General features: G+C 37.5%; 1 protein-coding gene across 1 annotated transcript in view; it reads right to left on the reverse strand.

Annotated features, from left to right (window-relative positions):
• LRP1B (LDL receptor related protein 1B) overlaps nt 1–13,407 on the reverse strand; it is a 1,288,869-nt gene that overhangs the window by 59,844 nt on the left and 1,215,618 nt on the right. Inside the window, exons 83-84 of the mRNA XM_045032831.1 lie at nt 12,032–12,205; nt 9,697–9,822 (exon numbers count right to left, since the gene is read on the reverse strand). Of these exons, the coding sequence (XP_044888766.1) occupies nt 9,697–9,822; nt 12,032–12,205 (300 nt within the window). The remainder of the gene's footprint in view (nt 1–9,696; nt 9,823–12,031; nt 12,206–13,407) is intronic.

The raw sequence follows: 13,407 nt of genomic DNA on the forward strand, positions 1-13,407 counted from the left end.
AAACGAGGAGATGGAAGACCCATAACTTTCTCTCTAGACAACAGTACCACACACACAAGGTGCTCTGTATTTAGGATAACTGAGATATCAGCGTAGGAGAGCCGGATTTTTTAAGCACAAGTCCAATTGATTTTCAATAAACCTATTCACTTTTGAATAAAAGCACTGAAATCTACAAAAGAAAAAAAACCACTGTAAGTGCAAACCATTATTAATAGTCACATTTTTCAAATGAAGTAAAGCAAAGCACAGGCAGATTTAATGGCTTGGATGGAAGGCATTGTTGCCAAATGGGTAGGGACTATGAAGTCAAGAGTCTTGAGTTCAAAGCTTGGGTCTGACACAGTCATCTATAATTATTCTGTAATATCTATTAATGTTGAAAGTAAAAGCTGGGATGCAAACAGATACCTAGCTAATTTAGCATTTAAACTCAAGCTTAACTTTAGTATGTAAATAGTCACATGCTTAAATTCTTTGCTGGATCAGCATACAGATCTGCTCACGAGCCATTATTAGTTTGGTCAACACCACTCATTCTTTGACCTTAATTATTTAGTGACCTGTCCAACTCAATTATTTAAAATGTAATAAACTCAATCTTTATTAAACCTAAACAAACATACAAAAAGAATGTGTATCTCTGAAACACAACAACAAAATTAAGATTGCTAAAGACAAACAATGTATGTAACATCATTTACAAAATCCCACCTCTTAACAAAAATATAATAAAAACATACTGTCTTCATAATGAACACACACATTATTTTTATCAAATGTAGAGACATGCATATTTATCATACACACAATATGAAATAACAACTTTAACTGTGGAAAACACAGTAAGATACTTCCACTGAGTGCAATTTTGAATATTTGCCTTAGCGAGGCTAGTTATGAGGATGCAGTTTTGAATGATAGAAAATAAGGATCTATAAGTGAGATTGTTCAAAAGAAGAAGAAAAAAATGGTTGAATGACCAAATTTATTACCTGTTATTCAGATAAAGTGATTTTTCAAAGTGGATTAGGTAACCTAGCTATCTGCAGAAACCAAAAGATGAGTGCTTCAAGACCTCATCCTAAAGAATCTGTAGAACAGCTTAAAATCCTGGATCCTGGATGGTGATTTCTCACCATCGTCTTTTTTATTTTTTTGGCAGATGACATATAGATTTTCAGAGTACTGGATCAGTAAATGAAGAGAATCTCAGTGATTTAATTAGAATAATCTGATTCAGTGATCATACTTCTTTCAAGAGTGAGGTTGAGGCTGTTCAAATCTGGGCTGTGCAGGGGCCCTTGATGAGGAGGCCTGCACAACTTAACCACTGTCAAGGAGGAACCGAGGTCATCTCTAATTTGGACAGAGAATCAAAGGCCTCCTCAGACACTCAAATGATGAAGAGTATGCTTGATTTATGCATTTTTTATTTGATGCTGATATTAAGGGTTGAAGTAACTCCATATTTGGGCCAGGTATGAGATAGGTTGCCCACTCCCAGGACTCTGATGTATTTTTCCTTGGAGAAGCATAGAGTGTTTTGACTTGTTGGCAGACAAATTGTGATGCTTCAAAGGTATCTTCTTTTTATAAGTGTGATCTTCTGTTTCCATGCTGAACCACTCTGCCTTGTTTGTATGATATGCACTGATGATATTCAGAGAGATGATTTTCTGTGAAGATTATGAAAATGCTCCTCTTTCCTTGAAGGCTGCTGATGCAAATCTATATAGTTTTGTTCTTCATTGTTACATAGGTTCGTACCACCTGGAACACATCAAATTTTGTTCAGGGCTTCTTTGAAGGATGCTGAATATGTTTCAGAGTCCCAACTTAAAGTGCTCTTGACTTTCTTGTTTCTTGAACCTTTTAAATAGAATTTCTATTAAAAGAATTAATCATCTATTTAATTAAGGAATGGAAGAAAAAGGTTCTAGACCCTGTAATTTTATAGTATTTCAGTCTGGCAATTTATTCTGTTGTTACTGCATGGATTTTCCAAGTTAGATCTTATTATTTTTTCAGAGAAAAAATGGACTGACATAGTTTCCTCTGACTTTAATTTGGAAGAAAAGTATTTCCTTGGATACCTTTTCTTACATTCTTCCTTTTGATTTGGCTGCATGCGCCTTGTGTTATTAACCTTGTGACATGTTTTCTCAGAAAGCTCAAGGCACAAAATCTCTTGTGCTGATCTTTGCCAGTTTTTTCTGACTGAGAGTAAAAGAGCCGACCTTTCCCCATGGATGAAGCATTTGAGGAGGCAGTAATACAATACTTTTTGGACATTTTCAGCTTTTGGAGATTTTGGGACTACAGTCCTCTCTTGGGAGGGAGAAATTTTCTGCTTTGATAAGTGATTTCATCTCTTAGGAAAGACAAGGCCCTATGTTCGTCCCCTGGGCTGAAAGACACCAAATGGATGGATAGGCCTCTGTAGTAACAGCTTAATGAACTACATTATGGGGAGAAGGAGGAGGAAGGAATCCTGCATCTTTCTCCAAGGAGGGGATAATTCGTTTAAGGAAATGGGAGGATATTTTAGTCTCTTGTTTACTCTTGAGAACAATGTGCAGTTTGCCACTTTCCCAGCTGAGTGACAAAGTAGATTAAAGGGTTTTATAGACTTATGCCAAAGCAGTGTGATCTTTTCTATCCCACTGAAGAGTCCTTCCTGCTTGGAGGGAGGGGGTACTCTGTAGGGCTGCATTTGTCTGGAATCTAGTCCTGATGTCTGACACAGCCTATCTGCAAGCTGCAAGCACAACTTTTCCTTTGAAGACTGTTGAATCCTCTTCACAAATTGAACCTTTTTGGTTTAAAAAAGTTCCTGTTAGCCTGCTCTGCCATCTTAAAGAGCGAGGGGGGAGTTATGAGCAAGCATTTTCTGTGTGATCTCAGAGAAAAATAGAATTGTATTTTACAACCCAAAGTGAAAGAGAAGGCCAGGAACGGTGGCAAATTGAGGCAAAAAACAAACAAACAAAAAACTGTTGACAGTACTTCAACTTATATGACCAGTTCCAGTGGTATATTCTCCTTTTAAAATACAGGTAGTATGCATCAAACCAGTAGAATCTTTCAAAACAGAAGTAGCTTTATAAGTATGCTCACTGTGCTGTTTGCTACATGAAAAGCTGAAAATACGAAAGAAAACACAAATATGGCACAGATTGAACATTTGGATCTGAATCTTTGCAGTTTTCCTGAAACTTTTCATCCAGTCAAGAGAGCACAAATATACTATATTTTAAATGTAACTGGTAAATGTTCAAATTAGGAATATGGAATTCATGTAAAATTTCCATTATTAGTGTTTATTCAGAGGGAAGTGCTACATACAACTTTCTTCCAGTGCAAATCTCTGTATTGAAATTTAAACTTTAATCTTTTTGGCACATTTTTAGTTTCCTTGTGCTATACGTTAGACATAATAAACATAATTAGTGCAAATCCAGCACTCTGTTGGAAACCAAAGCAAATCTCAATCTATCTGAAAACTATAGCTTACCTCCAAAACAGAAAAACAGGTCTGCTTTTGTCAATACATAAATTAGAAACAAAGCTGTACTCCATCAATTATAATTAACTACTCGAGAGATCAGCTGAACACTTCTCCAAGAGTGAGAAAGAACTGGATATGAAATGTTTTTGATTTTGTTATGAAAATACTAGATACATTCAGAATACTAATCAATTGTAACAGAAACCAGCTAAAAAAGATAGCTGATTGTAAAGAGCTGTAAAGGTCCCAAATATATGCTTTTCAATTATAGGATAATTAATTAGCAATAAGGAGAAATGTGCAATATGCATTCAGTTTGTATATAAATCTATTGAGGAGTCAGTGTTCAGAATTCAATGTACAGTGTTTATAAAGAAAAAACAGAGAGATCAATGGATCCATGCTATTATGACATATCAATGCTAATAACTGCTATGTAGAATTTCATGAAAAAAACAAAACCCAATGAGGCACAGCTTGAGTAATAACATCTTTTTTGACAATTTCTGGGGTGAAATGAATGAAAACAAACACAAGTTGTGCAAAGCCACAATCTCTAGGGCAAAGCAGTAGAGTACTTCACATTAGCCATACAAAAGCTTGTAGAAATGAGGTCTGATCAGCTGAAATGAGGGAGTGTCATTTGTTTAGAATAACCATACAGACTCAGCCAGGCGCTTCTCAAAGTGTGTTCAGCCAGAAGGAGGTCTTGAAACATTCATTCCCCATAAACAAATATAATAATTCACACTGCTTTAGGTGCACTGATGGCTGTAGATCACCAGCCCATTTTTACTATGGTGAACTTGTGTTTTTGGTAGTCCATTAAATTACTGAAACTTCATTAGCTCCTTTCCCACATGTTCATATTACACCTGATAATAATCATCTAAGTGCTGTACAATAAACCAACAGTCAGACTGGATAGTAGTGTCATTGGAATTATGCTATACTTAAACATCACAGTGTGGTTATGCTTTTTGATACATGTAATTACTATGAATTCAGATAACTGGAAAGTTCGCTACATCACTAAAAATAATTACCATACCAATTTAATGTAGTTAGTATACCTGGCTTCTAATAGTGTATATATTAAGAACGCCACCAAAATGGTAATAATAAGTAATTCAGTCATGTGATTAACTATTCAGTTGTATAAATTAATGGTCCCTGATCAACCCAAGTACTCAGGCACCTAAGTCTAAGTCTCAGATGTAGAATCATAGAATATTAGGGTTAGAAGGGACCTCAGGAGGTCATCTAGTCCAACCCCCTGCTCAAAGCAGGACCAATCCCCAGATTTTTACCCCAGTTCCCCAAATGGCCCCCTCAAGGATTGAACTCACAACCCTGGGTTTAGCAGGCCAATGCTCAAACCACTGAGCTATCCCTCCCCGCTAGGTGTCTAAGTCCCAGTTTTAGGTTCCAGTGCAATCCACAGAAATCCCATTGAACTCTCTAGGTGCCTACAGTCGGTCACCACCCATGTGTTCAAGGTAAAAGTTCCCTCAGCACCTATGTTTCCATCTCTGAGCATGCTCACTGCTGCCTCAATCCCAGGTGTCTGGATACCTATTTCCCATCTAAGTCTCTGAGCAATTTATGAACCAGGAGAAGATAGGTATTCGGCTGCATAAGTCAAGTGTAGGCCCTATCTGGTATGTGCAGAAGCCACCTACTGGATCAGGTCCCATTCAAACTCTGCTTGTGCTGGTGGTGCTGCCTTCCACATTCTAACTTTTAGCCCAGTGGTTTGGGATGTGGGAGACCCAGATTCAATTCTTCTCTCTGCCTGATAGGAAGAAGGTATTTGAACACAGGTGGCCTACCTTTCAGGGGAATGTTCTAACCAATGACCTATGGATAGTCTCATGTAGGGATCCCTCAGGCTCTCCTGTTTAAGGTGTTCACTTTAGAGAAATAGAGATTGGAGCAGGGGGACTGGACCCTGAGTCTCCCACCTCCCAGGTGGGTGCCTTAACCACTGGGCTACAGAATCATTTTCACATGCTCTCTCTGGCCCAATGACTGATCCACTGTGAACAAATAGTAAATATTTATTGGGCCAGAGAGAGAGAGAGAATGACTGTTATTCCTTTTAGCTGGAGACAGTTTTGGAAAGAAAAAAAACAATCACCTTATTTGACAATCTCTTAAGTGGTATCAAAGACAGAGATAACCATTTGGGGGGGGGGGGTAAAGAATTTTATTGAGATGGCCTGGAGCTGGTATTGTTGCTCTTGTTAAAACTTCAATCTTGTTTCACCTCAGGGGGTATTAGGGATTCATCCGGAGCCAGCAGATGGCAATATCATCTGGGTCCTTCTCTCTGGCCTGGTCTGGTCAGGACATCTCTCAGGATTAGGACAACAAAGGTCCAGAGTCCCAAGGAGCCTAATTAGAAGTGCCAGATGAAGACCTTTTCAGCCATGAAAAAAACAGATTTCAAAATCTACTTCAGAGTATTTTAGCCATGTCAAAATAGATCATAGATATACATACTGGATTCCTTAGTTACGTACTGTGTATTTCAGATGCAATTTAAGCTGCCACCTTAAATGGGCAAACGAAAACACTCAAAAAATATCCAAAATTAGAGAACCTAAATTGAAATCAGAGTACAAAGAAACAGTTACTCAGCAATTTATAAAGAAATTATAGATAGTGCAAGTGTGGGCAGCTATTTGAAGCAACTGTTCCCTCAAAAGTCTCCAGTTAGTGAAAATTCAGTGAACAGGGCACTTCTCCAAATCTATCTAAAACCATTATGCTGTGGACAGCCCAAACAGATTTGTGGAAACACAACTCTAACAGACTTCAAATATTTGTCCTATGACAATATCTTTCCTAGCAGCTCAGTTGTTCAGTAAAGTATATTCTCTCAGTTGTTCAGTAAAGTTGGGTTAATTACTGAAATTACAGATGCAGGTTACTCCCAGACACCAAAAGAAAAATAAAATTCCATGAATGTAATTTGTCAATACTTAAATTTCAATATTAAATATAATGTTAAGTCCTTCTATGTTTATCTTTTAGAAATATTGTAATGAATCAGCTGAGCACTATTGGATCTGCCCAGCGTGATTCTGTTGCTGCTTTTCTGGCTCCTGACTTAAGAGTGAGAGGTAGCCAGAAGTGGAACATATTGTGTCAACTGGGCAAACAGTATGATGCCTGGAGGATCAATGAAGATAGCAGTTTTTAGAGGTTGTTCAGGATGACTACTCTGGGGTTTCCAGAGTTGTCTATGTGTGGTTTGGTCCATTGTGGTTTAATAGTAACAGGACACATGTATATAGTGTAGGTAAGAATGCGTACAGAGTATAAACAAACATTTTACAATGTATTTGGCTATATCAGTTCCAACAAGACAAAATGACCTGTTGTACGGCCACAACATCGACCACATCTTAGCCCAGGGGAAACAGTATTTAAGCACATATTTTTTACACCAACCACATAGCATAATGTAGTAAATATAAGAGATAATACTAATGTAGCTGCATGGCTATGGCCTATTTTACATGCCTTGTACTCTGTCTAAACAAAGAGATGAATTAGTTAGATATATACTGTAGCCTGTGTGCTGTTGTTTTACCCTTACTGTTAGTACATGTAGTTTTCTTGAACAGGAACTAAAACACTATTAAATAGGATAGTTTTACTGATTTCACTTTATAAACACTTCTAAATCACTATACTAGTTTGGCTTTTCAATACTTGGTAGAATAAATTTGGAATTGTGTGACTTAATATCAAAATTTCTATTTGGGTGATTTGGTAACTGGTGAACTCCCCCAAATTCTAGATCTTTTATACAGTATTAACAGAACTAGAATTATAAATATTAAAAATTCTGCTACTCGCATATTTTGATTTCTCACATTCACAGTAAATCCTAATCTCTGATTGCTGAATCCCAAAAGCTTTCAAGATTCTGATAATTTTTTAAGGACTCAAAAGTTTGAATGCTATCAACCTTCTGAATTCCTTGCATGTGCTAACACAGGGCTGATTTCTCAGGAAAACAAGTTTCTTGTGCCATATTTGATACTTGTTTCTTCAGGTTGGTCTTAAAATACCATGAGAATATCTTTTACTTTAATATTTTAGCACTCTCTTCTGTACAGTGAGAGTACTGTTCATCTTGTCTGTGAAACAGTTATCAAAACAGTATTACTCAAAAAATGCAATTCTTCAGAAGAATACAATTTGTATTCTAAATTTTTAAAGAGGGAATTCTGGCTAGGGAGGAGAGATTATAAATATACTCGGCTACTTTTTCTCTGCATTCATGGGTCGATAATGTTTTATAAATAACTCATATTCAATGGATAAACAATAATTTTACAAGTGACATACTTTCTTTTCCTAGAATCTAACAGCAACACAGGAATAACCATATAAGCAAATCCACTTTTTTGTGGTCTAGATGAAATTACTATTAGGTGGGTGCACAACTGGCTGAAACAATGTACTCAAAGATTAGTTATCAATGGTTCACTGTCAACAGAGCCGGCTCTGGGCACCAGCTTATCAAGCAGATGCTTGGGGTGGCCACTCCAGAGCGGGGCGGCACTTTCAGATATTTGGCGGCAATTCGGCGGAGGGACCCTCACTCCCGCTCGGAGTGAAGGACCTCCCACTGAATTGCCGCAGATCGCGATCGCGGCTTTTTATTTTATATTTTTTGGCTGCTTAGGGGGGCAAAACCCCTGGAGCCGGACCTGACTGTCAGACTGGGAGGACACAGCTTGTGGGACCCCATAGGGGCCAGTCCTGGATCAGTTAATATTCAATATTTTTCTAAACGACTTGAATACTGGAACAGAGAGTACATTCATAATATTTGCAGATGACACCAAATTGAGAGAAGCTGCAAAAACATTGGAAGAGAGGATTAGAATTCAAAACAGCTTTGACAAATTGGAGACTTGATTGGAAATCCACAAGAGGAAATTCAATAAAGATAAGTGCAAAGTACTTCATTTTGTAAGGAAAAATCAAATGCACAGCTACAAAATGGGGAATAACTGTCTAGGTGGTAGCACTGCTGAAAAGGATCTGGGGATTATAGTGCACCACAAATTGAATATGAGTTATCAGTGTGATGCAATTGTAAAAAGGCTGATATTCTCAGGTATACTAGCAGAAATGTTGTATGTAAGAGAGGGGAGGTAATTATTCCACTGTACTCAGCATTGGTGAGGTCTCAGGTCACACATCCAATTCTGGGCATCATGCTTTAGAGTCCAGAGAAGAACAACAAAAAGAAGAAAGGTTTAGAAAACCTGGCCTATGAGGAAAAGTTTTTAAAAAACTGGGCATGTTTAGTCTTCAGAAAAGAACACTGAGGGGGGAGCTAGATAACAGTCTTCTAATATGTTAAGTTGTATTACAAAGAGGACAATGATCAATTGTTCTTCATCTCCACTGGAGATATAGCAGGAAGTATTTGGCTTAATCTGCCACATGGGAGATTTAGGTTAGCTATTAGGAAGAAACTTTCTAACTATAAGGCTAGTCAAGATCTGGAACAGGCTTCCAAGAGAGGTTGTGGAATCCCCATCACTGGAGGTTTTAAAGAACTGGTTAGATAAACACTTGCCAGGGATGCTCTAGGTTTACTTGGTCCTGCCTCAGAGCAGAGGGCTGGACTTGTTGACATAACACGGTCCCATCCAGTCCTACATATCTATGATTCTCTAATAGTGTTTTCAGTTTTGTTTGTTATGTCTTTCTTTATATATGCTATTGCTTTTTTACCACTGCTGGATTCTGAGCAGAGGTGTTCTTTGAGCTAGCCACACGAATGGTCTTTTAGGCCTTTTTTGTGAGTGATTAACAGTTAACTGAGAATCCAGCAATGCTTTTGAGTAGTTCAAATTATCCTTTATAATGTATATTACCTTTCATTTGTCAACAATGAATATAATCTCCCATTTTACTGTTCCCTCATCTAGGCTTGGTAAATCTTTTGTTTGAGCAACGTAAATAGTTTTGTGTCATCTCCAAATTTTGCTACTCCACTATTCACTTTCTGTTCCAGTTCATTAGTAAATATATTGTACAACATCACAGTGTTTTGGAACACTTGTCTATTAGCCTTTTGCCAGGCCATAAACACTGATCGTTATTCTTATTTCTTGTGTTCAATCTGTTAACCAATGTCTAATACCCACCTGAAAGACTCAGATCACTGCATGTTCCATTGATCAGAGATTTCCCTTCTGGACATGCACAAGCTGCACCAGAAGGGTTGAGTAAACAGAGAAACTCGCATGTCAAGTCCAAGCAAGGATTAGGTGCTGTTTAAGGGTGGGGAAAAACAAACAAACAAAACATGTTAAAATTTTGCAGTTACATAGTTTTCAGGAACAGAACTAATAAAGAACCATGTATGCAAAATTCTACTCTAATTTACACTCTGTGAAATCCCCATTGAAATTTAGCTGCTGTAGGAAGCAATGTTGGAAATTCAGTACATTATCCCACTGAATTAATATTGTACCAATATCCCAGTATGTTTTTATATGACATGTGCTTAGGAGTGCTGGCTTTAGAATGAAACGCAAAACTGGTGCCCTCACTGCTTCTGATCATTAACAATCTTTATGGAACCTTTTGCCAGGGTGAGTCTTAGGACCCTGGGAGGCCAGTGCAATATTTTTTTGTGGTTTTCCCCTACATAAACTTAACAATTCATTGTAAACAAAAAGGGTGGCTCTAGGCAGTTCTAAGCAAGTTTGTATGTGAGATCCCCTTTTATTTTTCCTCCCAATACCACCATATATCTTTACCTACCCAATTCCTCTGTACCCCCAATCCTTCATGACTCCAGTCTCTTTTAGTCCACCCCCTGGCTACTGCTGTTGCTCGGGCAGGGTGGGAGGGGCAGAGGATGGAGGAGAGGGGAGAACAGATGCTGATTTAGAATATTTGGAATACTACCGCAGGCTAACTCCAGACTGCTCCTGGTGTGCTCTGTTATGAGAGTGGACACCATATGCAAGTTGTCTACATGGAAGTAAGTCCTTATTGAATCTCTTCCCCTTGTAGCTTAAGGCTCTACCGACAGCTCAAGGGAGGAGTAATTCAGTTGCAGGAAGCTGTTTAGGAAGGTTTTCTTGGTGGTTCTAGCACCATCAGTGCAGGTGAGTAATCCTCCTTCACTCCCTGAAGTACTAAAGTGCCAAGAGTTGCAGATCTCAACATCCAGCTCTGTTTTTGTAGGAGGAGGATGTTCATATAAGTATTCTGGTGAAAATCCAATTTCTCTTGAAGTTTCAGTTGACTACCATATTATTCATTTAGTATCCTATATTGAGCTAGAGTGTTTCTATTTTGGGCATTGTTAAAAAGATGCCAGGTTTTTATGTCAGCGATGGGTACAGAACTGTATATAGTATGTACATGAATATCCTTTAGAATGAAAAGTGTTCAAAATGTAAACAGGTACTAGCAGGAAAGATTGAATGTTTAAATGAGTTTTGGTGATGGACAGGGTTGATCTGATAGAAACAGCTGAAAAACAAAAACGGTAGGAATGGACCCTTGTTACAAAATTTGCACCTGAAATCAGACCAAAACCCAAGTTTCCCATAGCTTGAGTTGCAGGTTGATTTTAATTCCGCTATTGGAAATTAGAAATAGACTAAAGTTACAGAGTTGGGCTCTGGAGTTGATGTTCCCTGAAATTTACTGATTTAGGGGCTTGGATTTGCTGTTATGGTTTAAGCTCATCACCTCTACCAATTTGGGAAATTATTTTCAGCCTACCTAATATTTTCTTGTGCAATTTCATTTTGATACAGTATTCTTTTTGCTTTCTGAAAAGTAGCAATGTTAAATCATAGAAATGTAGGGCTGAAAGAGTCCTCAAAGGTGACCTAGTCCATCCACCTATGCTGTGGCATGATTAAGTATACCTAGACCACCCTAACAGATGTTTGCCTAACCTGTCCTTAAAAACCTCCAATGGCAGGGACTCCACAACCTCCCTAGGTAACCTTTTTCAGTGCTTAATGCAAATAGTTGCTTTCCTCTGAAGCGGTAACTAAAGTGATTTCCAGAATGATCTGTTTTGCAAAGTTTTCAGGGAAGAAAGGCGCATATAAATGTAAAATATTTTTGGCATGTTACAGTGGGAATTCATTATTTTGGTAATAAAGAAGTTAAAATAAATGTAATTACTTTGTATAATTTTTTAAATTACATTTTCATCACCGGAATCATCAGTATTATGAAAAAGCCAATTGATTGTGACTGGAAATATTTTTTGGCCAGTGGTCTGTTGATTTTTTATGCTGAATCTTTAGACAAGCTGAGTGCAGTGGTTTTATGAATTGAATAATATTCAATTTTTGTTGTTACTTTAAAATATCTCAATTACTCTTTACAAACGGGAATATGAACAAATCTGTTCTTTTGTATGTTCGGCCTCAGTACTATACATTTACAAATTTTTAATTAACTTATTTTTCTAAATATCTATTTTAAACTATTAAGTTTACTCACAATCTATTTGTTTGTAGCGATGGAAAATCAAGGCACTTTTTGTTTTATCAACATCCAAATTCAGATATTCTACAGAACCCGAGCCAAATTTTTGTACTCTAAATGCACCAGTTTTAGGTCCTGCTCCATAGATGTAATCTTCAAAAATGTCAATTCTATGTGGATGCAGCAACCCTTAAAGAAAGAAAGGAGGAAAAAATCATATTAAAATATTGATATTCTTCATTTTAGTATTAAGTTAAATCATTCTAGTTGAAATCTAAAAGGTACTATTACTAAGGCTATGTCTAAACTACAGAGCTTATGCTGGCACAGCTTATGCTGACAGATGTACCAGTGTTAGCTATGCTAACAAAAGCACTCTTCTGTCTGCATAGCTGCATCTACACTGGGGGGTTTGTTGGTATAGCTCTGTCACTGGGGGTGGATGGTATTTTCATTCCCCTGAACCAAATAGCTATGCTGGTATAAGTTCTAAGTGAAGGCCGAGCCTAACATACAAACAGTCCTGACAACATCAACAAGAACCACCTAACTTTTAAATAAGAAGAAACTTGCTAAGTCATATTATATGGAAACTATATTTTGTAGTTTGGTAAAAAATGTTTTTTCCCCCCAAATGTGAGTTAGACCAGTCTAGTCATGAAAATTCTCAGAAGACCTACAGTTTTGGATAATGCAATCATACATATTTGAAATACTCTAACGGTATCTTACAGAAATAGGTGAAATTAAAGATGTGTACGCTTGACGATGTGTGCAAGGGTAAAATTTATCTGATAAAGAATTTCTCCAGTAGTCTTTTCTATTGTTTTAACATTTTCTTGTCAGATATATTCCTTTTTATTTATTTATACTATCTTTAATTTAATCTGTAGCTGCAGTAAATTGATACAACTTGAGGATGCCAAAACCTCCAAGTTTAACTACAGGTTAATACATTTCAAGGCTAGAAAGCACCGTTAGATAATGTAGCCTGACCTCCTACATAATACAGGCCATAGAATTTCACCCAGTTGTCTCTGTAATGTGCCCAGTAATGTGCGTTTGAATAAAGAATATTTTCTAGAAAGGCATCCTGTCCTGCTTTGAAGACCTCAAGAAACAGAGAAAATGTCAGAAACTTGGATGGAGATGGTCATGCCTAGTGGTCGGAGCTGGAATTAGGAGTGTAGGTGCTTGAGCGAGAGTGGAGCAGGACGAACAGCCTTCCAAGGGCAGTAGTGGGAGCAAAAGATATATCTAGCTTTAAGACTAAGCTTGATAAGTTTATGGAGGGGATGGAATGATGGGATAGCCTAATTTTGGCAATTAATTGATCTTTGATTATTAACAGGTAAATATGCCCAATGGTCTGTGATGGGATGTTAGATGGG

The sequence above is a fragment of the Mauremys mutica genome, chromosome 10, assembly GCF_020497125.1.
Source record: "Mauremys mutica isolate MM-2020 ecotype Southern chromosome 10, ASM2049712v1, whole genome shotgun sequence".
NCBI lineage: Eukaryota > Metazoa > Chordata > Testudines > Geoemydidae > Mauremys > Mauremys mutica.